Genomic DNA, 25,289 nt, shown 5'->3' on the forward strand with positions numbered 1-25,289 from the left:
TCTGCAGCAAGCACTCTGGGAAGGTTTGAAGTGAAACTGTAAAACCAGCCTTTGCCCTCCGTTAATAATAGTGGAGGATCTGTGATTATGTTTTTTTTTTTTTTAAAAAACAGGGAGCCTTGTAAGAATGCATGACATCATAAAGTCATCGTATATCAGGACATCTTGCATAAATATTTTGCAGAAAACTGAAACTATGTACTCATGGGGTTCTTGGTAGGACAGTTGTTGATTTGGTTAAATCAACAGAGCAACTTTTCCCCAAATGTAAAACACACCTTGTTCGACGGCCATCTCAGTTCCTGTACCTGTACATCCTTTAAGAGACATGCTGGCTGAGGAAGAAAAGAGAGCTCTAGTGATGCTGTGACCTTGTGAAATGTTATGTTGGCCAAAGGAGGTTATTGTAAGTATTTTGTTGAAGGCAACAATTTTTCAACGTGTTTTTTTTTTTTTTCTCCTAGCTGAACGGGGCTACTCAATGCAGAAGTTGAATTGTGCAGCTTGAGATTGTGCTACTGCAATAAAAGTTAAGTTTATAGGAAACACTGCTGGCCAAATTTGCGCCTGGATCCCCCCATGGAGCTTGTTATAGAAATGGAAAATGATTTAATGTTTACTGTACTTTTCAGCAAAGCTGATTACAGAACACCATTGAAGGGCAATGCTGGGAAAATATCCCATTTTTCCTTTCTCTTTCATGTTTACCGTGGGGTTCTTTGGCCGCTCATGTCTCCTCTTCACGTCACAGTTATCCAGGCAGGATGTGGAATGTCGCTGGATGGGTGGAGGATTCCCCTTGGAGTGGGGGGAGGTGTGGGGGGGTGGGGGGGGGGGGGTAGTGGATTCCAAAGTGTGGGTTACAGTGGGAAGGAAAGGGTCACGTTCCTGTTTGTTTGCGTTATGGAATGGCAGCCGCAGCAGAGATCTAGATTGTACAGGGTCCTCCGGGGTCATTCCCTCCCACATCACATTCGCAGCTGTCGGGGCCGGGCTGGAGTGTGGAGAACAGGAGCAGGAAAGAGGAATCTCCCATGATGTCCACTCCTGAAGTCTGAATGGACTTGGAGTTGCATTCGCACGGTGAGGTGGATCGTGCTGAACGTAGCGGAGTTGGCAGCCCTGCATGAATAAATCCATTTTAGGACTCGATGCCGTGATGTTAAAAAGAGTGTTTGGCTATATCACAATATCTTCTTTCAATTTGAGTCTTATTTTGGAGCATAAATGTCACGTAAAATGAAAAAGTAAAATTTGTAATAACCTGATTTCTTAAGGAATAGAAGGAAAAAACAAGATGACAGCAAATGAAAGTGGGACAAAGTTGAAACTACTGATGTTTTCCTGTCTTGGCTGGGGATAACCTTAAGTATCTTTCCACTCCGTGCAGCGTTTTCTGCATCAGTGCCATATCCTCTGCTATACTGTCAAATGTTTGTTTCCACTACCTGTTTTTCCCATCCTTTCATCGTAGTCTTCTGAATTTCCCATTTGTCGGATGCAGCGGTTTCCTTCCTCTCGTGAACAACAGGATGTGTTCCACTTGGATCCTACGTGACAGTTTTTGTAACCTAACAATCATTTTTAGCTCCACGTATCGCTGCTGACTTCATTTCCACTGTGAAGTCAGCAGCAGTACCCGCTGCTAAACTATAACATTAGTTGTGCTTATTAATATGTCTGGTCATGTTTGTGTGTGATTTTTTTTTACACACTTTTGAACACGCCCGCCTAAAATTAAGTCTCAAAACTGAAGAGTTGGCGAGTTATTGTCTTTAACAAGCGTGCAGTGGTGCAACGCAACCAATTATGGAAAAAGCCATGTTTTATGTACCACCAAGATTAACAGACCTTGAGCACATCTCATTTGAATGATCCAGTCATAAACTCCCATGGTGCAGTTTAGTCATTTTTTAAACTGGTAGTGGTCTCTCTTTTCTGCTACGTCAGGTTCAGGTTCTGATGATTCGACTTATTAATTCAAACTGCTCTTGAAACATGATGCTGACACCAGGCCGAGGAAGACCGCTTGACTTAGTTTCTTCTTGGGAGTAGCTGTTGTTTTCATATCCTTCAACCAATTGTTCACATTTGCCTCACTTTGGAGCAAGGCTGCGTTGTTTTTCCAACCAAGGCTCACCCTTCCCTTTGTCTCTCGTTTGTAACAATTCAACCGAGGTGATACGTTCTCTGCAGCTAAAGCGAAGCTATAACAAGTGACCTCAGTGCTCACTCGTGATAACAGCTGCACTCCCTTAAACTGAAATCAATACTTTATCTTATACATTTTTTTTTCTAACACATTTAGCTGACTGTGTGGAGTGAAAGGTCCTTTTGTTCAGAGATGCTGAATTGTTCAATTTTACTTTCTGTCACCATTAAGTCTAATGGAGCAGTTGTCACACTTTAAGAATACCGCTGCATGTAAAGGATGAAATGAAACATGCAGGTAATAGCACAGGAGTTAAATGAATTTAGTCCCTTGCAAAAGCATTTGTTTTTTTTGTCATCTTGCAACCACAAACATTGTATTAATTTGAATTCATGTGACAGACAAACAATGAGAAGTGCAAAATCTTTAAAATGGTGACGTAGAGAAAAAAAAATATTCCTGTTTTTAAATTCAACATAAAAAGTATAAAAAGTGTAGGATGCATTTCTGGTTAGCACTCTTTACGCCGATAAATAAGATTCAGTGCAAATGCCTTCAGAAGTCAACTATGAAGTAAACAGAGTTAAACTGGGTCTAATCTAATTTCAGTTTAAAAACAGCTTCTTTGTGAATGCTTCAGAGGTTACGTTAGAGAACATACAGCATCATAAAGACCAAACAACACAGCTGAGGAGTCAAGAGCACAAAAAAAAAGTATGGTGCAAATGGAAACTTACCAAGAAGTGGACATCCATGGGCCACAATGCCAATGGTGACTCTGGAAGAGCTGCAGAGCTCAGGTAGAAGAATATGAAAACAGAGCAGCAAATAGATATCCATAAAGGATCCGGATCCAGGAAAAAAAGATTGTATGACGTCTTTGCAGTTTAGTCTAGTTGAAGTGAATGGGGCCAGGCAGACCACTTGCAATTCTCCACAACTGTGTCTGCGTAGTTCTAACCAAAGGTAGATCCCCAGTAGTCATGAGTCAGACAGGAAGAGAAACACTTTAGTAAAGTAAAACACATTCACTTTGGAGGTAGTACAAAATAATAACTCTGAACTGCTTGTTCAGAGGTATTATTTACTGCCCAGCTTGTTTATGCTGGCAGAATTTCCAGTACATACTCTTGCGTGAATACTCAACATCGCGGGTCCAGTGAACCATAGAGGGAACCTCTAAGCAGCCAGTATGCCAAGAAAAAAAATCTGTTCGGAGCGTGGAGGTTCGGATGCAAGCAATGTGTCCCGGCCTTAGGCCCAGGCTTAAGAGAGAATCTTAAGAACAAAGCCATTGTTGAAAGAACACCAGAGAACTCACATTCGCTAGTTTTCCACAAGCCATATAGGACAGTAGTTATCGGCTCACTGCCTTGACTTTTCTGGATGTATCTCCTGTTGAGCACACCTGTTTCAATGCTTGTATTACCTCCTCAGCATGCCATCAGGAGCTGTAAGACCTATTGATTTAGAGGACAGAGCAAAGCATGTGGAAGATGGGGTCCTAGTCAGTTAAGTCTATACTGGACTTTTGGATCAGATGCAAAATGCTATGTGAGGCTGAAAACATCCCCCTGAACACACCATACCCACAGTGCATCTGCTGTTGGGATGCACTTACACAGCAGGTACAGGGAAGCTGGGCAGCACCGATGAGAAGGTGGATGGAGCTAAATATAGTGTTACTGGTGAGAGGCTACAAAGACGGGGGTGTGCATTCACCTACCAACGGGATACACATCCTAAACCGCTGTTCACAGATGTTCTCTACTTTATCTGACTAATCTGGAGGTTCCTACAAATTTCTGCAAAGTCTAAAGATTTCCAACATTGGTAAAGAATTGCCCCAACACAGTTGCAGCTGAAACTGCAGCAAAAAGTGGCTACAAAGTATTAATTCAGAGGACTGGATACAAATGCATGCTAAACCTTTCAGATTTTTATTTGTTGCTCAGGATCCCATTTCTCCCACTTTACAATTAAAGCTAGGGTCAGCGATTTTTCCACAAGTTTCCCCAAGTTCCTTTTTGAATAACTGTGCATGCGGGAGACCGCCTTACCCGCTCTTCCACTCTCCAGGGGGATGGCGTGAAGTTTTTTTTTTTCCCAAATCCACTCTGGTGTTATTTCTTTCTACTGAGGCCTTCCTCTTGTTCTCATAAACATGAATGCGGTTTGCTTCTTGGGACTCTCAGCCATGTTCAAAGTCTACGGTGAAAGCAGCAGAGCTACAATGAACAGCTAACAACAAAGCTAACTGCTAACCTAGCCGCTAAGCTAACCGGATACATAAACACTAGAAGTGCGCAGCCAGCAAGCAGAAACTCAGAAGGAACGAGCACGCACACTGGTGTTACATGATGCATCAGAATAATTGACATGTGGGACGGCCAATAGATAAGGTGATACACCCAGAACTTGAGGGACAGAGGAAAGTAAGAGCAGGACCAAAACTCTGACAAATCCCTGCTATTCGGTGTGTAGAGCAGTGATTGGTAAAAGTTTTTACAGGCCTGCTGCTCACACAGAGAATGATTTTTTTATTACTTCCTTTTTCTGAAAACATAATATATTTACTACTTTCTGGATGGAAGGATGATTTTACCCAGTATAAAATCAAGTGTTTCTGAACAGGATTACAAACTATAGCTTAAATGAAGTGGGAGGAATTTAGTTTTGTCTGTCTTATAAAAGTCAAGTAAAACCCATTGAAAATCATAGCTTTAAACTACTTTCTTTTACAAAAATGTGTTAGATTTCATACTTTCAGAAATATATCTCTTGAACGTTGTCTCTTTCCCTGTTTCACTGCCTTTCAGCAGGAATTTATTAGAACTGAAGGGGGCTTGTTTCCCATGGACCAAAACAGAAAACTTCAACAGACTGACACACTTCATGGTAAATTGGTTAAGTTAGAGTGGTGGCTTCTGTTTCCAGGGAGAAATGGATCACGAGACAGACATGACTCACAGTCAGCTGTTCCTAAATCTTCACAAGCATGGCTTACTCTGGTTGCCACTGGTGCACAGGTCAACACATACATTTCATGCACGAGTTCCGGTAGTAAATCACTACTGGATTAACAACTGTATCAACAGCTCATAGCGATAAACAAAATCAGGCTCCAACTAATGTGTAAAGAGGCAGAATGTCTTATATTCTTAAATTGCCACTGACTCCCATTGGTAATTGAACACATGCTTGATGATAGGGTCATCATAACTCGCCTCAATAATTCCTAAACCTGAGTCTTAATTTTTTTTCTAAACCAAACCAGCATGGCTGCTGCTAAGTCGGTGAAAGGTGCAGTTTTTTAACATGTATCACAATTAATTAGTAGCATACGTGTTACTGCACAATGTCTGTGTGTGTGTGTGTGTGTGTGTGTGTGTGTGTGTGTGTGTGTGTGTGTGTGTGTGTGTGTGTGTGTGTGTGTGTGTTTGTGTGTGTGTGTTTTCTTTGAGCACAACAATTAGTAAATCTCACTGGCTTTTCAATCAGAAACTGGAACTGGGTCAAATTGCTTCTGACTTCTATTTGTGATTTGAATTTTAAGCAAATGAAATAAAAATAATAATCAAAACAAGCAGGGAAAAAAGATGAAGCAAAAGTAAAGTCTAAAATAAAATAACTAACTAACTAACTAACTAACTAACTAACTAATTAACTTACTAACCCACAGGTCAATTGGAAAACATCAGCTAAACAGTCTAACCTTACAGTTGCAATAGCAATTCCCCTACTACTCATACCGACATGTTAAATCATTGTAACCATTGCAAGGACTTTATAGGAAATGAACCAACTGCATAAAATATGCAAAAGAAAATAAGGTAACATATGGTGTCAAATGGGACAAAGTAGAACTAAAACATAATAAGATTCAAACATTCCAGGACCCTGTTTGGGACTTACAGCATTTATTACTCCAAGGTCATGTATTAAGCGAACATTAGAGTTACTATATACTTTGATTAGTCTGCTAAAACTTTATACTTGAACCTCATCAACACACTCAGGCCTCAGTTTTTGTGTTCAAGTGGTCCCAGAGAGCATTTATTCCCTGTACCGGTTTGATGCAGGACAACTCTAGATAAAAAAAGCAGACCCATAGGAGTCCCACATATGTTGCCCAATTGAAACAAAATTTCATAATGCCCATTACAATTGTTTTTGACATTAGTTATCTTTTTTATATGCTTTTCTATTCTACTATTTTTTTAATCTACATTATTTTGATTGCAATTTGACTCATTTTACATATACATATTACATTTTATAGGTTGAATTTTATCAACAGAAGTTGGTCCCAAACAACCTAATTTAGAACCCAAACCTACATACCTACCTGCCATCTATTTCAAGCAAATTCTGTATGGGACACACGCACACACATATATACACAAGTAGACTGGATTGTTTCACTACAGTGAGAACAAGTAAGTGCAGAAAGGTTAAAAAAGAAATTGCTTAACATACATTTTTTCAGTCATCGTGAACTCATTGACCCAAATGAAATGACACATTTTTTTAGAACTTCCTTCAATACGTCATTACTGCCAAAGGCCACAAGAGGCTTGCTCTTTTGTGAAAAGTAGCTTTTGACTGCCCAGAGTTATACAACGCTGCCAAGCGGTGTTGCACATAAATTAGCACATCAATGCATTGGCTGCAGCACTTTTGTTTTTGCCAAGCTTGTAGCAGACAGAGAGCACAGAAATGTGCACGACAATAGAAAAGTCTTTCAGGTCCCAATCAACTGCACTAATTTGGTTTGAGACACACTGGAACTTCGACACAAGGCTCTTCATGATGGTTGGGAAAGCTCTCTTGCTCTCACCCTTTTAAGAAATGATGTCACTGCTAACAAATTTACCAACACTTGCCAGCACTGCACTTTGCATCAGTTAAAAGCTTTTTGTTGCATGCCCAGCCTGTCTTCCACATTTATCCATCACATTTTGGCTCCTACTTGTTTCACTTTTTTTTTCAGTCATGGTTTTATCAACCCCCTGCGATTTTAAAATCCAGAATGCAGTACTTCCAAAAAGAGTCAACATGTAGTAGTCACTTCCTTCAGACATGAACTCTTTCTCTGAGAAAAATGGCTGACGTAACAGAAACAAAGTCATGACTCATTCAGTGTGCATTTGGAAACTTTGTGTCATATGTTGGCTATGTTGCTTTTTATAGTATTACAGTTTATTGTTCTATAGCTGAAATGCAGCTAAGATTCATTTTATTTAAAGATACTATAAACACAAATTTAGGAAAGTAGCTTCTTCACCTTAATGTAAGAGATTTTTGCCCAAAACTCAACCATAAACTGATTAAAACTGAGTTTTTTGGACTAGTCAAAATATTCTGTGCACATAAGAGCCAGTGTAATGTGATATAAAGGTGCCAGGACATCGCTGTATAAACCATTTCATGTAGTTGATATTGCTGAATATGTAAATTCGCCAAAGAATTTCATAAAAAGCTTGTTGTTTTGTCAGGCCAAATGTCCCTCCTCAGTAAAAGGGTTGATCGCGTAATGACCGCGACCAATGTGTGTGCGTGTGTCCCATACAGAATTTGCTTGAAATAGATGGCAGGTAGGTATGTAGGTTTGGGTTCTAAATTAGCTTGTTTTGGGACCAACTTCTGTTGATAAAATTCAACCTATACAAACAGTGTTTGGTAAAATCCCCATAAATGATCATCAGCTCTTCACTCTTCTATGATTCTCTCGGCCTTTGGGAGCAAGTGGGACCTTTGTGCATTTTTGACCAGCCTCGGACATATCAGCTCCTCATTTTAGTAACCGCTGTGAAGTTAGTTTGAATATGAAATATTTATATAACTGATTGTTTTTGAGCAAAGAGACAAAGCTAACTGCCCCTGAGCAGGTCCTTTGGTGTTCACTTTTGACATTCACACGGCCTCATCAGAGCACAGCACATCATATTATACCCCCAAAACCTTGGAAAAATGAGACGTGTTTTTAAGGCCCATTTAAGAAGGTCACAGCCATTACCCAGTATTGTTACTTAATCTTATGCAATGATATTCACATGCTTTGTCTGCACTGAGGAATATTCACTCATCTAAGCCAAATGCTTGGAGTGGCTGATATGGAAGATGGTTTGCCAAATTTATTTTTTTCATATATGAACCCACTTAACAACCTTTTTACAGGTGATGGAACAATTTAATTGCCTTACATTTATTGATTCATGTAGCGCTTTCAAACAGCCAACTAAGTTGGTTGTTTAACGGCAGCCTATGGGTGCAGCTGCCGTTAAACAGAGGATAACTCATTTTACACGTTGGACAACTGTAAGGACATGCATGGGAAAGAAAATAAATAATATTTAACTGCAAAACTTGCACCATGTCCATTTAAGCTGAGATTTAAAAAAAAAACAAATATTGAAAATTTGGGCTCCCATGTAGAGCTATTGGTTAAAAGACGGCCAGCAGCGTTCTGGACAAGTTGGTATCTGTCAAACAACGTAGCCAGATACATTTTTTTTAAAAACTGTGTCACGGAAGCTTAACATTGGTATGGACACCGTACAGTTTTGTCACCTTTATTTCCTCTTGACAACATGTTAACAACTCCCTAGCTAATATATGGCTTCTGGTTCCTCACGTAAAAACTGGTTTAGATCCTACTGTCACGCAATTAGGCACATGGGTATAAAAGGGGAGAAGCTTCAGTGCTTGTTGGACCAACAAGAATAAAACAAATAAAAAAACTTAAAGTGGAGGGGGGAAAAAACATCCTCCAGATGTTAATGATGGTAAAGTTGTGGATGTTGTTGAAGTTGAGCATAAAAGGGTAAACTATGTTCGTACACCCAGAGGTATTTCTGCAGCTATCTTGCTGACTGATAAGTTAAAGAGGAAAATCTGTATGAGGAAAGGATGAATGGCTGAGTAACAAGATTAGGGGAATGCTTTGGGTGTTTGCTTTTTTTTATTTTAACAACATCCACCATGTACATGACTGCTTGTTTGTTATAGTAACCATGGTAACAGCAAACCACTGTTTATTTCCTGTTTCATTCTGAAAGTGCAAGTTTAATTTTTTTTTCTTCTAACTGTTTCACTACCTCATCGGTGGCTGTTATCATAGCCATAGGAAGGGAATTCCCCCCCGTCTAAGCCCGTCCAGTTGTCTCAACAACTCTTTGTTGTATTTGCACCATGGTAAACAAACAAAGGTTAGAAAAAAGTATAAACCTCAGCTGTTCAGCTTTGAGGACTTTGGCAGGACTTGATTTTAAGGACTTGCTGTATTATTTGCAATGAATGTTCCTTTAGTCAGGAGATTTAGGGCCCATAATTTCAGGGTAACACGTAAACAACAATTAAGTTCCTTTCCAGTGTTAATTTAACTAAAGTGGACTGCTTATTCATGCTCTAACACTCATGCTCAGGTTATCCAGTAAAGCTGAACTGCTGGGAACTGAAAAAAACAAAACGTTTCTTTTAATAGCACTTTAAGGGTAAGTGGTTTTTATACGACCTCTGAGTCTGTTTTCTCAGAATTTAAAGCAGCATTCCTGTCATTTCTGCCTCCTCTAAACCCTTTTTTGTACACTTTCTTTCATGACTAAAGTCTTATGATTTTGATTCATCCACAGCATGTCAAAACCCAAGATCAGTAAGACATGTGATGCCAGGAGCCAATTAAATTAAATCTGCTTTTTTCGTGCCGCAGAGTCACCCCACTGTTTTGCATATTGTGCCCACTCTTCTGCCCTTTTACACACTGTACTTTCCTTCACATCGAACGCTTGCAGCACACTAAATACTTTAGCAAAATTAACTACTACATTCATCTAAATTTTGCCAATCCAGTGGTGTGTATTTGGAAAACAGTTAATCTAAACTACAGCGACAACAACAAGCACAGCTTCCAAATTAGTGTCAATCCTTATTACCCGATCTGGATTTTCCTTCCTAATGGCTACAGTAAAACTTTTTAGCCTAATTGCAGCTGTGAATTCCTAATCATGGACCAGATGCAGTTTGCAAATTAAGAATTGGCCTTTATCTGCGGTGCAAAGAGTTTTAAGACAGCTTATTAAAAGTGAGTGACCATTTTTTGGCAAGGTTTCCAGATGCAGGATTTCTGCAGTTTGCAAAAATAACAGTAGATTGTTTTCTGCTTCTACATCCTGTCAGTTTCTGTGGTTTGACTCTGTGGCTTTTATGTCAAACTTTATGTTTTAAAAAAAGATTTACACAGATTTGTGGCAGTAAAATTTTGCTTTGTGCATGTTTGCAGAATGTGTAACAATAAGCGGTATGCATGCCACATATATTTTGTATGCCTGTTAACGAGTTTGGAGTGAAGCATGCACAGCTGTACTGCAGATTTGTGCGTGCTCAATATTTTGTTGCTATGGATTTAAACTTGCCAAAGATGGGCACTTAGTGTACTGCGGGCTGTCTACGTATAATATTTCTGTACGGCCGAATGACTCATGTTATCTAGGCATCAGCATGGTAACGCCACATAACACTCATTGAGAAAAGACAAAAAGGGACTTCAGTGGGAGGGGATTTTAGTGATGACAGAAGCAAAGTGTCTCTTTCAGAATACAAACAGGGGAGCGTGCAGCATTCTTGAGATTGCAGAAACGTGCTGACTTGCATCACACTTAGGAGATTAACAAGCCACACCAACACCGTATGCATGCATGCCGTTTTCATATGTTACCCTTATAGTGTGGTATGTTTGGACAGTGCAAGTTCAATGCCAGTGTCAGTAGAAGTATTTGGGCACCATTCTGTAAGGAAGCTAACATTTGAAGCTAACTTTGAAGTTGTCTGTAAAAAAAAAAAAAAGCCAACCATTCTCCATTCTGTTTAAGACAATGTAATGATAATCTATTTTTCAATTGTTTTCTTTTTCTTTTATTGAATCTGTTTGAGAATGGTGTTATGGTTTGGTGACCTTTGCATGGCATAAAGCAAGGTTAAGGTCAATAAACAGGTTACTGGTGCTGATTTGAGACACATTGGTCAGGTTTTCAGAGGGAGACATTGATACTTGAAGATCCTTGTCATCCTCTATACACCATGTTTAGGCTTCTACTATCAAAAAGGAGGTTTACTTATGCCCAAGCGGCAAGATCAGATCTGTACCTTTCTTTTATTACTTTAGCTGTGAGGTTTTTAAATTATTCTAGATGAATTGCGCTGTCCGGAGTCCTGATATGATCTTGTAAAGGTTTCTGATTTCTTTTGGTTCTTGTGAGTGTTTAATATATCAGAGCTCTGATTACCCCGTATGTTCCTAACAGAACACTTCGCTCTCAGACTGCAGGTCTGCTGATGGTTCCTAGAGTCTCTAAAAGTAGAATGGGAGGCAGATCCTTTAGCTATCAGGCTCCTCTCCTGTGGAACCAACTCCCAGTTTTGGTCCGTGAGGCAGACACCCTGTCTACTTTTAAGACTAATCTTAAAACTTTCCTTTTTGACAAAGCTTCTAGTTAGAGTGGCGTAGGTTACCCTGAGCTACCTCTATAGTTATGCTGCTATAGGCTTAGGCTACTGGAAATCAGGGCCTATTTTTCTCATTCTGCTGAGTTCTCCTGTTCTCCAATTTGGACTGCTTGTTGTCATTTCAGCTTCTAACTTTTTGTTCTCTGTCATTTTTTTCATCATAGAAGGTACACCTGGTGTGGCGTTTTGTTAGCTGTGACATCAACCAGGGGAGACAGATCACCCGCTATTGCCATCTAATGTAGAACAGATTACTGGATCAATGTGTGCTTCTGTGCTTGTTTGTCTCTCTTGTTGTGTCTCTGTTCTGTCTTCTGTAACCCCAGTTGGTCTGCTGGAGGTTTTTCCTTCCCGTTAATGGGGAGTTTTTCTTTCCACTGTCGCTTCATGCATGCTCAGTACGAAGGAGTAGAGAAAGAAAACTTAAGTTGACTGTTTGGTTAAAAAGCTGCACTTTCTTGTACAATCTACAGTTCTTATGCAATCAAATATATATATATATATATTAAAGTGGGCTTTATCAAGATATTTCTATGCCATCAAAACCAAAACCAAAAAAAAAGAAGAAGCATAGACTAGAAAATCAAGATATTTCTGTGAAGAGAAATTTAGTGGGGAGCTAAATTTGGTATCAAATCAGATGCATTATGGATTTCAACACTGGGTTACCTGCTGTAGCCTCCAAGAGGAAAGATATATTATCTTGTCTGTCATACAGCATGAGCTACACTAACATATTGTGCCATCATCATTCACTAGAGTGCATTATGCTTGGCAGTCTATGTAATATTTATATATGAATGTGTGGTCTTGACATGTAATTCAGTCTTTCATCTGCCAGGAGAAAAATAAATAAATATTCTGGGTCTCCATTCACTCATCACTTGACACTTTGATTAAATTGCAAAGGAATCCCCTAAAAACCTGTTGCATCAGAGTGCACAACACAAACAGTTTGCACTTTGTCATGCAGTAACCTCTTGTCTATTTTGCCGTGCTTATAAGGTCAGAAATGAATCATCCGTGCTACAGGGGGGAACATCAAGCTTCCCTGCAATTACCAGTGATGCGTGTCACAAACGAGTTCCGATTAGCGTGCTCTCAGTCCTGTCCCTCGGACCCGCAGAGCCGTGTCCGAATGTGATGCTGCTGAGTGCTGCAAATGTGCCCACCGCCGAGACCCCAACAAAAGAGACGCCACGGTGGAGGCGCTCTGCCGGCCCCACGGCTCAGACAATAGTCCTCTGTTCCAAATATGTTTGTCCCATCGCCGTCCCTTAACTTGTCAATGGTGCTGTTGTCGCTCCTGACTTCAACTTTGTCCCACATCCCATGCAACAGGGCATGAGGTTTTACCTAGATGTGTGTGCTGTATGTGTGCTGAACTTCTGGTAAACACAGAACAGCTGAAAGAGTGTCTCACAAAAGTATTCACACCCCCTGGGGGTTTTACACATTTTGTCCTGTTGCATCCACACACCGATTCGTTCGTTGGCTTGCATAACAGACAGACCCAAAGTACAGCAGAACTGACAAATGGGAAGAAACAACGCATGGATTTCAAACTGGGATAGAAACTCTGAAAAGTCTTGGGTTCATTTGTCTTCATCCCACTTTACCTTGATACCCTCAAGTAAACCCCAGGACAACCAGTTGGCTAAGGAGGTGGAAAATAGTCTGTGTGTGGTTTGATCTGTTTAAATGCAACTGTTTTGTGGAGATCTATCAGGTTTGTCAGGGAAAGTCACTGAATAGCATCATGAAGATTAGAGAACACAGCAGAGACGTCATGGATAACATTGAAGAAAACTTTGAAGCTACATCTTAAGATGGAAAGAGCACCTTACCACTGTGGATCTACCCAGACATAGCAGTCCACCATAACCAAGAAACCTATGGTAACTCTGGAGGAGCTGCATGGATCAACAGCTCATTTGGGAGTATCTGTTGACATGGCAACTACGAGCTGTGCACTCCACTATGTCTGCCGTTCAGGAAGAATGGCCTAAAGGAAGCCGTAAGAGGTCAGGTTGGCACTTTGCCATGTACCTTGAAGGATTAGACCAAATTTGAAGTTTTCAAGCTACATGAGCACCGTTATGTGTGACAGAAAGCAAGCACTGCACATGACCCGAAACATACCATGCCCAACGTAAAAGACGGAGGCACACGCGTCATGGGGATGCTTCTCATGAGCAGGTACAGGGAAGCTGGTCAGAGTTAATGGGGCGATGAATGATGTTAAATACGGGGCGTTCCTAGACAAAGCCCAGGACAAAGGCCCTAAACTTACAGCCGGCGCTACAATAGACGCTTTATGTAAAAACTCGTGTTACAATGGCCCAGTCAAAGTCCAGACCTACATGTCTTGCTGGTCAAAGACAATTTGCGTCCTATCTGACTGAGCTTGAGCTATTTTGCAAGGAGAATGTGTGAAAAATCCCAGTGTCCAGATGTGAAAAGAGGCTTAGTCCAAAAGACTTGCAGCTGTTTAGAGTTGTAACTGAAATAAGTAGTAAGTAGTAAATAAGTAGTAAAAAAATAAAAAATAAAGTTTTTATTTCTAACTTCCAGTTGGAATGTTTAACCATAGTTAATTTTTTTTTAACTATGTGAGATTTTCAAACAGGTTTTGATGCCAAACATTTAAGCAATTATAAAATGAACCAAACCTGAAGAATGGAAACCTGTGCTTAATATGCATGTGTTTGATCTTCACCAGTTATAGCAAAGCAATGATCATTTGCATTCAAAGAGGGCGGGTGGATGTGGGGTATATATTTCCAGAAGCATGCCAGTGTGTATTTATATCATGTCATTCTAGAAACGGGAGAGCTATATTACCATCTTTTAATAGAAACTCTCATCGTGCGCGGTGGGTGGCCACCAGAAGAGGTTAAAAAAACCTTTTCTTTCAAACGCTTCTGCAGGAAACAAATGAAGCAGCGGTGTGGTTTCCTGGATATCGCACCACAGCAAGTTTGATGTGCGCCACTTTAACGAAGACAGCCACAGGTGACTGGGATTACTGCGCACACGTGGACATTATCTCCAGCAGAAGCCAACCAGTCCCTCCTGAAACGCCTCAAGCTGCTGCCACTACAATAACCGCCACAGCATTTCTGTTTTTTTTTTTTCCCCCTGAATTATCATTTTTATGGCTGGTCTATTATAACTTAATAGCTTATTAAATTGTCTCCACTGCTGTGGAGAGACTCATAATAATCCTCATGGATCTCTGGACAGTCATGAAAAGGAGAAGTCTATCAGATTTGTTTCATAGACCAAGTAGATTGATCAGACTTTTGATGACCCCCCTGAGCTCACTAGTGCCTCAGAATATTGTTCTGATGATTTGCACTTTGCAGCGAGGAGACAAATGTGTATTTCTTTTCAGCCCCTTACATCACGGCGCGATGAGACGTATGCAGAGTCTTCTTGATATGTGGAACGTAGCTCTTCACCCAGGGCGGTTCTGTGTTAGGGGGCTGAATGAGTGCCTCTAATAAGATGACTTTCTCCTGCACTCTGAATGATTTGCCTATTTGCATGTAAAGTCAAAGGGGGGTAACACACACACGCACATGCATGCTGAATGCCGTGTAATCACTTTGAGAAACTATAGCAGCATATCGTTGGCCTGAGATGGCATTGAAGCAGGAATATTATCCCAGATTTGTATTCCACTATATATTAAACAGCTATTTCACAGTTCTTATGAAATCTGGTCTCCATTTGTTGTGGACTGGTCAATCTTGAACCTGAATATTGTATGCTGAACCGAGTTTCGTTGATACATATTTTGGGATTTGTATAGACAGTGTCTGTATATGCAAAGTGTACCGCTTTGTTCACATCTGAGTCTAAATGGAAGCACATCTGACGATGTGCAGCACATACCGTCTAAGCTCTCATGTAGGTTCTAACCAGTAGCTCCTTTACATCCACGCTCTGACAGTCTCGCCTGCGCTCGGTACCTAGTGACCCTTTAATGGGTTGGATCACAAAGCTTGTTTCAGAGCCTGTGCTGTCACTTCAGCCTTGTATCCTGTGCAGTTCAAACTGCAATGCTCTGCAAAACTGCATCCATTGAGTCATTTAAAGTTGTTATAATTGGCAGTTCTCCAAGTCTTTCTAAGTTGTTTTTTCCTTTTTGGATGTGGGCTGCTCTTTCTGGTGAAATGATATATATATATATATATATATATATATATATATATATATATATATATATATATAGAGAGAGAGAGAGAGAGAGAGAGAGAGAGAGAGAGAGAGAGAGAGAGAGCTACTGAATCCAACAGTTTGCTGAAAACATATAAAACATCAATCATTGTTCATCACAAAAACACACTTTTTTCACCCATTTAAAAAAATACAATAGATAAAAAAGATTGGTAAACAGAAAATATTATTCTAGCATCAACAAAGTGAATCCCAAACAGCAACTTTGTTTTTGTGTAACATCTAGACTCACTTATCTGTTGGAGATTATAATATTAATAGCAATATATATATATATATATATATATATATATATATATATATATATATATATATATATATATATATAATGAAGGGTGTAGCGGCAGAGCTTCTAGTGGATGTATGGGTGTCATGTTGGGTGATATAAACATAGTTAAATGGCTCTATTAAAAGACAGAAGCAGCCGCTTCTCAGTGCCGCTTCAAACCACCAGCAGCTCAAACATTTGAATCGGCACTGAAATCCACTTCCTCGTTGCGCTGCTGGTTATATAGCGCTCTATAAATAGTGCACCAACCACACCACGGTGGGCTGCGCCAGATCCGACAGCATTGGGCAAGAGCGGCGAGTAGGCGGGCAGTGTGCTCCGCAAGGCGATTGGTGCGCGTACAAAACGTAATGTAATCACATGGGGGTGGGTTCGTCTGTAATTTTGAATCGGGGGGGAAGTTTACAGTGCGCTGACAGACTTTTGAGTGAGTTCAGTGTGGTGCGCTCCTCGGTGCGTCACACACTCAGAGAGCCAGCAGTGGAAGTGCGCGTCCGTCCCAGGCTGTCATACATGCCCAAACAGCAGCGTGGCCAGCTTCTCTCCAAACACAGCAGGCTTCTCCTCCTTCACACGCCTCACTTCGCTTCTTGGTTCGGCTGAGACTCGGAAATGGATGTCATACCGATGTGCAGCATCTTCCAAGAGCTCCAAATTGTGCACGACACGGGATACTTTTCGGCGTTACCGTCGCTGGAAGAGTACTGGCAGCAGGTAAGGAGACGAGCGTAACTGCTTAACGAGGAGCGCAGGGACTGTGCGTAATTAGATTTGGGGGAAAGCGTGTTTTGCGGTGACAGCTGCACGTCTCTGTCAAAAGAAGTTGTTTTAACGGAAGTCCTGTCAAGTTCCCTCGGTGAAGTTTCACATAAACTGACCCAAATGGACAATTTAATCATATTTTACAAATTTTAAATGTGGTTTTGGAACAAACAAACAAAAATAAAAATACCTGGATAACTTTTAAAAATATTAAATTTCACAGTGAAGGAATGCGCACGTTTCCGAAAGTATTTGCACGTTTGCTGTGTTTTGCTCTGTCACGCCATGCTTTAGGTCTTCCTGCTGCGGTTTTGCTCATGCAAAAATTCATGTAGATGATTTTGGCTCCTTGGCATGCAGTGAAACGAAAACACCGCGCTGCAGATAAGCGCCTGAATGGCCAGCCTTGGGTCTTTGCGCGTATCTCTCCTCTCTCTCTCTCTCCCTCGCTCCCTCACCCACACACACTCACGCAAATACAAATGAGAGTGACAGGTTGGGGGAATGACAGTTGGGACTTGTTTCTGCTCCAGCGTGCCTCCACCAAGCGGACCCTGGATAACAGATCCGTGGTTGGAGTTTCAGACTTGGGGGGGGGAAGTCTCGTCTTGTTCGGGTTGGGACGTGAAATGAATTGGCTTTGCTTTCCGTTTTTCAATCTCCGTTGATCCGACTCTTTCCACGCTCTTCGTTCCAAGTCACCCCCCCCACCCCCCACCCCCGCCCCCAGGCATTTAAAGCTCGCCTGGGATTTGTACAGGGCTGCTGACATGGACAGGGGCGCATTCAGAATGCTCTCTAATGGGGGCCAATAATTATCTTTGGATGTATTTTTAAATTTAGCTAAAATAATAATAATTATTATTATCTTGATCCTCCTTAGAACAACCTAATGTTCTTTTAATTAATGTTTCGTTTGTGTATATCCCCAAAATGTGCAGATTTCATATATTAGAATATGCTTTTATTTAGCAGCAAGGCATTACATACAACTCAAAAACGTTAACTCTCCTCAATGTTGAGCTAAACACGTGATTGTGGTGAAATCTGAGGGCGGGGCCATGAGTGAGAGACAAGTGACGGACATTAGAAAAGGGTGAAGGACCAAAGAAGAAAGCATGTTTACCATAACAATCAATGCAGGCAATTGGATTTATTTTCTTACATATTTAAAAACAATGAATCAAACTTAAGGAGCTCTACCGTTATGGTCTAAAAGTATATTAACGGATAAATGATCCTAACAGAAGGTTTGATTTCATAAATGAGATTAATCTTGTAAATCCTTCCTTGTCTGTCAAAACTCCAATCTCCATTAACAAACCTGCAGCCTCCCCTGGAGACACCACTGGACAAGTAGCCTTTGAATTTAGTGCATTTGATTTCCTGTCAAGTTACTCCCACCATCTTCGTCATCAAGCTTAGTTAACCCTTTATGGATGGATGTCATCAGGTTCCACTGATTTGCAAAGAAAAGTAAATGTAAATTACAAACGAATTACTCTTTAACTGGAGTACAATTCATGATGGAATTACTTTAGCGTTTAATAGTAGTATAATTTGAGTTGGTTATACCAAGTGCATGACCATTGCTTAGATTTGTGTCATTAATGTAGCTTAGATTAATGCATTTTTTTATGCTTTCCCCAAATTAGATTCAAAGTAACCAAAGAAAGATTGATCTCTTCCCAGGTGATGCACCTATCAGTTTTTTCTTTCTTTCTTAAATGCAGAAAAAAAGCGTAAATTTTCATGCTGCTGGTTGATGCATGCATAGGCTGAAAATGATGAGGGATCTTAGTTTTGACACATTCATGATAAGGTTTGACAATGGCAGCTCTGATCTCTAAGCTTTACTCTTAGTTTGTATTTGCTAAAAGTTTATCACGGCAGAAAAGCTCAGTCTGTCCACTTTGTTTGCAGACGGTCACAATCGTGCCGTCCAATTCGGAGAAACCACCGTTTTACTGAGTTCCACCATAGTAACTTTTCACTGAGAACTGGAATGTGCCCCATCACTAGAAACCGCGTGTAAGCAGATGTCATTTCTGCTCTGCAGTTGCTGACTGCACAGGGTTAAGGAAGTGCTCTCTCACTTCCTTTTTGCATAGAGAGAGAGAGAGAGAGAGAGAGAGAAAAAACACAAACCCACAATCCAGAGCGGCTCTTGCAGTATTCATGCCGGGCTTTTTATGGACCACCACGAACCAGACCTCCCTCCTCCCAGTCCCCAGTGTGCTATGTTATTTCAAGCGATGCCTCCAAATACATTATTAAATCCACATTATGCTGAATAATTGATGGATTTAAAAGATCTACAAGCACTTCTCTAACTCAACGAGGGGGTGGCTCTTTAGCATATGTAAATTTCATGACCAACCTCGGCGTGCGCCTACGCACACGGCGCACACATCTTTGCCGCCTCGCACAGCCATGCACGCGTTTTACGGGCAGGACCACCTTGTCCTCGCATGCTCTCGGGACGATACGCGGTGCTTGTAATACTCCCTGACAAAGCCTCAGAGGGCATTCTGGGAGTGCACTGCATAGGACATTGCGTCTCGTCTCGTTGCTACGAGCAGAGGGGAAAGTGTAGCCTGTAGCATTGCCACAACATCTCTCCCTCCTGCTGTTGGTGAGCATGAAAAGCCCAACACAGGAGGACAGAGTTCAGATAAAGACACCTTTTTTGGCTCATTTTATGGATTTTCCAGCTCAGCAGACGTATTTCATTACAGGCCATTAGGCTCAATGCGCCAACAAACTCATTGCCATCTTGTCCTGCTTCCACACAGACATGCCTGGAGCTGGAGAGGTACCTCCAGAGCGAGCCCTACGTCTCCGCCACCGACCTCAAGTTTGATAACCAGGAGGACCTGTGGAGCAAGCTGATGCTCGCCTGCGGGGACAAGTCGAACGAGGCGGACCCGAAGCTGGCCCACATCAAGGAGGAGGTGGACGGTCAGGACATCCAGCCCCTTGACGTCGGCGGCTTCAACTCTGACGCCAGCAGCGAAGCCTCGGACAGCTCCGAGGAGCTCTCCCCGACCCTCGACTTCTCCTCCGGCTCTTTGGCGGACATGTTGGGCGACAGCGGAGAAGACCTGGGCTCTGCCATCATCGGCACGCCGCCTTCCTCCCCCGAGCTCGGCAAGGAGGGCTCCGTGGCCCAGGTGTGGAGCGGCATACAGACTGTACTGAACTCGCCTGGGAAAATAAGAACTGAGGGGCCGGAGAGGTCCGTGGACAGGTCGGGGATGACCAGCGGGGAGGCGTCGCCCGACGGGAGGAGGCGGGTGCACCGGTGCCATTTCAACGGATGCAGGAAGGTGTACACCAAGAGCTCACACCTCAAAGCACACCAGCGCACGCACACAGGTAAACGCACTCAACATGTGAAGCCTCTGCACATACATCAGATACTCCCGCATAGTTTGAATAGTTGGGTTTTTTCCAGAAGGAATGCCCTCAACTGTGATCTAGTTCACACAGTGGAACGTGACTTCATGCGTAGGGGGGGGCGAAAGAGGGGGAGGGATGTCCTTTTGTGGCCAAGCAGCGCCCAGAGGATGTGGATCCTGAAAAACAAATCAACAGTTCTCAGATTTCACCATGGGAAAAGACTCTGTGTGCATTCAATTAAGAAAAAAAAAGGGGGTGGGGGGGACGAAGAGTTAGCATTTAATTATGGGAAACTGACATTTGCAGTGTTATGTAGGGGGGGTTCAGATGTTAGCAGTTTCCCTCGTCACCTTTGACCTCTGCCAGGGTGTTTACGGCGGCGCTGCCTATTAGCAAAGGAAGCGGCATTCCAAGCGTCTTTCTCCGACCACGTTGGGCTCATGGTTAAGGGCCGTCATGGTCTTTAGAAACGGAGCCCGTCTTTCTTTTTTTTTTTTTTTTTTTCCCTCAAACAGCTTCCCTCTATTACATAAGCCTTCCACTCGGGCAGCTCCGCTCAGCTGCATACCACAGATCCCCAGTCTCACAAGATTGTTTTTCTCCTCGGCTTACAGTAGTCAGCCCAGTCCACTTAGGGATCATACTTTCTTAGGTATCAGCATTATATCTACTCACGCACTGTAAATATCAGCTCATATTTCAAGGGCTTAAAATGATAAGTGAACTTACTCACTCACGAATACTAAGGCCTGAACATCCAAATATCATTTATTCATGAGAGTTATGCAAGGATTCTTGGACTCATTGACACAGAACATTTCCACAGAACGTGTGTGTTTAACTTTATTTATTTTTGTATTTATTTCTAGGTGAGAAGCCCTACAGGTGTTCATGGGAGGGTTGTGACTGGCGCTTTGCACGCAGTGATGAACTAACCCGACACTTCAGGAAGCACACTGGAGCAAAGCCATTTAAATGCAATCACTGCGACAGGTAAGATCTGGTTTTCCATCTTTCATTCGTGCATTATTTAATTTTTTTTTTTACATTTAAGACAACACAGGGAAGCAACAATCCTCTTTTTGTTGTTACTTTTTGTGCTAACCAAGCCAGCCATAAAGCAATATATCAAAATGGGATGCTGGGAAGTGGAGTAAATAAAGGTTGAAGACAGACCAAATTGTAACATTGCTTCAATCAGTAAACTTTATGGGTCTGTTTTTTTTTATTTATCAATTCAAGAGTGACAAAGAACATATTTTTTACAGAGCTCATTTATTTGGATCAAAATAAAATGACAATTTTGCAACTAAATCCAAGGTTAATGTACTGGAAAATCCTAATCTGTATTTCTAAAGTTAAATTTTTAGACCCTAACCATAGATAACACTGCTCTTACCTTTTTAAAATATGAGCTAATTTGTCACTTTAAAACAAGTTTTTCTGTTTATTAATTTTACTTCTTAACAAACTGCTGTGGAGGTGAAATTTTTAGAAAATGTACGCATAATTTCAGTATGTTTTCTGTTTTTCATCCCCTTTGGGATAAGCAGACCATTGAATTAATAGTTTTTTGTTATTTCTTTTATCCTATAATATGCATTTTAATCTATCTAGCCACATTAGGCCTGTATTGACCATGATAGCAATAATAATACGATGAAGCACATTTTCTAAATGTCTGTGGCCAAATGCAATGTTAACATTTCGATCCATTTTTTCTTTGAATAATAAACTCTGTTTTTAACAGCGTATCTAAATGATCCAAAAATAGTTATGCTAACTTTGAGGGTACAGCAATGCAAATATCTCTAAATTTCTGTACTTTTTTTTTTTTTTTTTTTTTTTTTAAAGCCAACATCTTTATTTATCGTATTTCTTATTTTTATCTCCACTAGGTGTTTCTCCCGTTCGGACCACCTGGCGTTGCACATGAAGAGGCACATCTAAGATGGCCTCCTTGAGTGCTCTGAGGGATGAGTCTGGTTGATTGGCCCGACCATTTGGGGATCAGCAAGGCCGGTGTGTCCGGGGAGCATTAACAGGGGCGCCGGCGTGTTCCAGTCAGTGGAGAGACACGAAGCAACACAGGCTATTATTTGCACCATACTTTGTGCCTCCAACACCTCGCTGTGGTGATTGCTCTTGAAAGGCTTTTAAGGAGGAGCAGGGGGTGAAAAGAGACGATGGGGAAGATCTTGGCTGGAGTTGATGGGAAGAGACTCTTCTGTATGGTGTTAAATGCTTTTTTTGGGGGGGGGGTTCTTTTCCTGGAGGATTATGGGACTCCAGGAGTGGGGGGCACTGTTCCTCCACTGACGGTGTGTGTGCCTGTACGCATGGGACTCTGAGTGCCTGTGACTGGATGCCTGTGCTGGCTTTATGCAGCGGATGGAGCTTGCGAGTGAATGACATGGAAGGGGTGGCGTTGTGCAACGATGGTTTCTTCTTTTTTTTTTTTTGGGATGGAAGGGAGGAAAAGAGGCGAGCGGATGACTTGATGTCTCTGTAAGAATGAATGCAAGCAAAGAGTTCTGTCTGTGTTGATCTGATCTGTTCATTATGGCAGGGAGTAAGGGGTTGTTTGCTGGAGCTCATTCTTCTTTTTTTTTTCTTCCTTTCATTTATCCAAAGGATGACCCCTGTCTGCCTGGAGGTGGAATTACAGCTCCCTGTCCGAACTCGGGAGGTTGTTTTGTTTAGTGCAGCTATTAAATGTGCAATGTATTACGTGGCCTGTCTCACAACATACACGTTATAAAGCTCATTTTGTTGTCCATTGTGTAAGCCTTGTATCCAAAAAAAAGACAAAAACAAAAAAAACTACCGTACACTAACAGTTATGGCAGATTATAACAGCCGTTGCATGGGATCGGGGGATGTGTTGCTCACTGGCGCGCGTAGAGGACGACGAAATTCCATTCAAGTGCAGCTACCTTCATGTTACTCGGCATCATAATATTGTAAAAAAACAAAAAAACATAAGGCAGTCTTTTTTTGGTTGTTTGTTTTAAATTGGGGATACCACTATTGTTAACAAGTGTCTTGGTTGAGGTTTTTTTTGTTTCTTTTTCTTCACATTTGCTTTTTCTCTTTTGTTCTGTCTGTAAATGCACTGTTGACCTTACTGATGCCTTATGTAAGTGGCCTTGTCCTGTTAAAAAGATCACTCCCTCACACATACTCACACCAAACGGCTTACTGAATAGCTTTATAAAGGCTCTTATCCATACATTTGCACCTTTTTTTTTTTTGTTCCGTCTCCTCATTGGATTCTTCCAAACTCTTGAAAAGTAAAAAAAAAAAAAAAAAAAATCTATAAAAAGTTATATACATATATATCAGCTTCACAATGACTGCTGCTTTTCCATATCTGCCACTTCTTTTTCTTGATTACACCAGAACAAATCATGTTCTAATTGATTCAAATTTTGAGACAGAAATTTGCAGAACCATTTTTTGCAGGGGGAGAAAAACAAAATCAACTTTTATAGTGGTTTACTACTATGTAGTATAAGACGATGTGGATGCACTGCAGATAAACTAAGTTGCTGCGAAGGTACAGAGCCTTGGAAACATGTTCTCGTGAAACGTGGATCTGGTCACATAACCAGTGAGGCGGGCAGAAATTACAGCCAACACGTCAGGGCCGTTTAGAACCGTTGATGTTACCTGGTATAATAGTCCTATGAGATGATGACAGCAGTCTTAATCACGAGTCTGTTATGTATGTTTTGTCTCGCTTTACCGTCAACGTGAGTCAGTGGTTCTCCTCAATCCCAGTTCAAACAACGCTTAATCTGACTAAACGGTACAAAGACTTGTCTAACCAGTTCAGCTGTGCTGCGCTTCAGGTCAACGGGTCTCTTGTCTCTGAAGCGGGACCTGAGACCAGACGTTTTTTTTGCTTTTACAAACTTCACTTTTTTGCATGATCAAACTTCAGTTAAAGGTTTTTTTTCGTCACCATTTGCCACCTGAGACAAAATGTTTTCTTCTGGATAATGAAAGCATAAAACAAAAGTGTTTTTAAAAATGACCTTCCTTCACTCATTTCTTCATATCGGTCAGTATCACAGGTAGCCTTGTGATAAACCTTTTGCAGGGTTAGCCCTGTTGTAGATGAATAAAAATCAATTAGTAATGCTTCTTTTTTTACACTGAGAAATGTAAAAAAAAAAAAAAATGCAAATATGCATTTGTTGTTGAAAGGATGTTTTGTAAGAAAGCATATATTTTGAACAGGTATGGGACCAAAAGCAAGCGCAGTGAGTCATTTCCAAATAAAACCGATAACATGTCGAAGAATTACTGTAAAATAGATGCACTCCATTTTTGTTTTCATTTGTTTGTGTAACATTTTTTTTTTTTTTTTTTTTGTTCTGGGAGAAAATCTACGTAAGATTGAGCAACGCACATTATCAAATGGCATCAATAGCGCCTACACCTGTGGCCTGTCATTTTTCAAGAGGATAAAAAAAACAAAACTTTATAGATGTGAACTTTTCTGGACACTTGAAATGTCATCATGTTGCATTCTGGTGCCCATATAATTTTAATGAAATTGTTATTTTACATGTAAGGTCTTTCTCTCAACTTTTCAAAAGACTTGCAAATATACCCTGTCTTTAGCTAGAATAAAAAAAAAAATATTGGATAAACATGGAAATATGAGGCTCTATTTTTGTTTGTTTTATGGCATAAGATTTTTTTTTCATTTGAACTTGTTTTGTAAAATAGTTTCTGTATGAATGTATTTTTTATTGAAAATGGATAAAAGACTTTATTGGTTCTACATGTGTCACATTGTTGTTCTTTCTCCTCTGTTCCACTCATAGGGTCACGTGGGAATAGCATGTTTATGGTACATACTATAGTTTCCCTGAGGTGGAGTTATTTTTGTCTCTTTCCCTTCAACTATAGGGGTTAAAAGTC

General features: G+C 41.0%; 1 protein-coding gene across 1 annotated transcript; it reads left to right on the forward strand.

Moving 5' to 3' along the window:
• Nucleotides 1–16,560: 16,560 nt before the first annotated feature.
• Nucleotides 16,561–25,146, forward strand: LOC105930945 (Krueppel-like factor 6). The gene is made up of 4 exons (XM_012869406.3): nt 16,561–16,904; nt 19,748–20,330; nt 21,224–21,347; nt 22,253–25,146. The coding sequence occupies exons 1-4, from the start codon at nt 16,803–16,805 to the stop codon at nt 22,302–22,304; spliced, it is 861 nt and encodes a 286-aa protein (XP_012724860.2). The 5' UTR covers nt 16,561–16,802; the 3' UTR covers nt 22,305–25,146.
• The last annotated feature ends 143 nt before the right edge of the window (nt 25,147–25,289 follow it).

This window comes from Fundulus heteroclitus, chromosome 5 (assembly GCF_011125445.2).
Source record: "Fundulus heteroclitus isolate FHET01 chromosome 5, MU-UCD_Fhet_4.1, whole genome shotgun sequence".
In the NCBI taxonomy this organism is placed as follows: Eukaryota; Metazoa; Chordata; class Actinopteri; order Cyprinodontiformes; family Fundulidae; genus Fundulus; species Fundulus heteroclitus.

Excerpts from the sequence above, each read along its gene's own strand:
- LOC105930945 (XM_012869406.3), top strand. The coding sequence starts at position 16,803 with ATGGATGTCATACCGATGTGCAGCATCTTCCAAGAGCTCCAAATTGTG. Across the intron at positions 20,331-21,223 it reads ACACCAGCGCACGCACACAG|GTGAGAAGCCCTACAGGTGT; the intron begins GTAAACGCACTC and ends ATTTATTTCTAG. Across the intron at positions 21,348-22,252 it reads AAATGCAATCACTGCGACAG|GTGTTTCTCCCGTTCGGACC; the intron begins GTAAGATCTGGT and ends TATCTCCACTAG.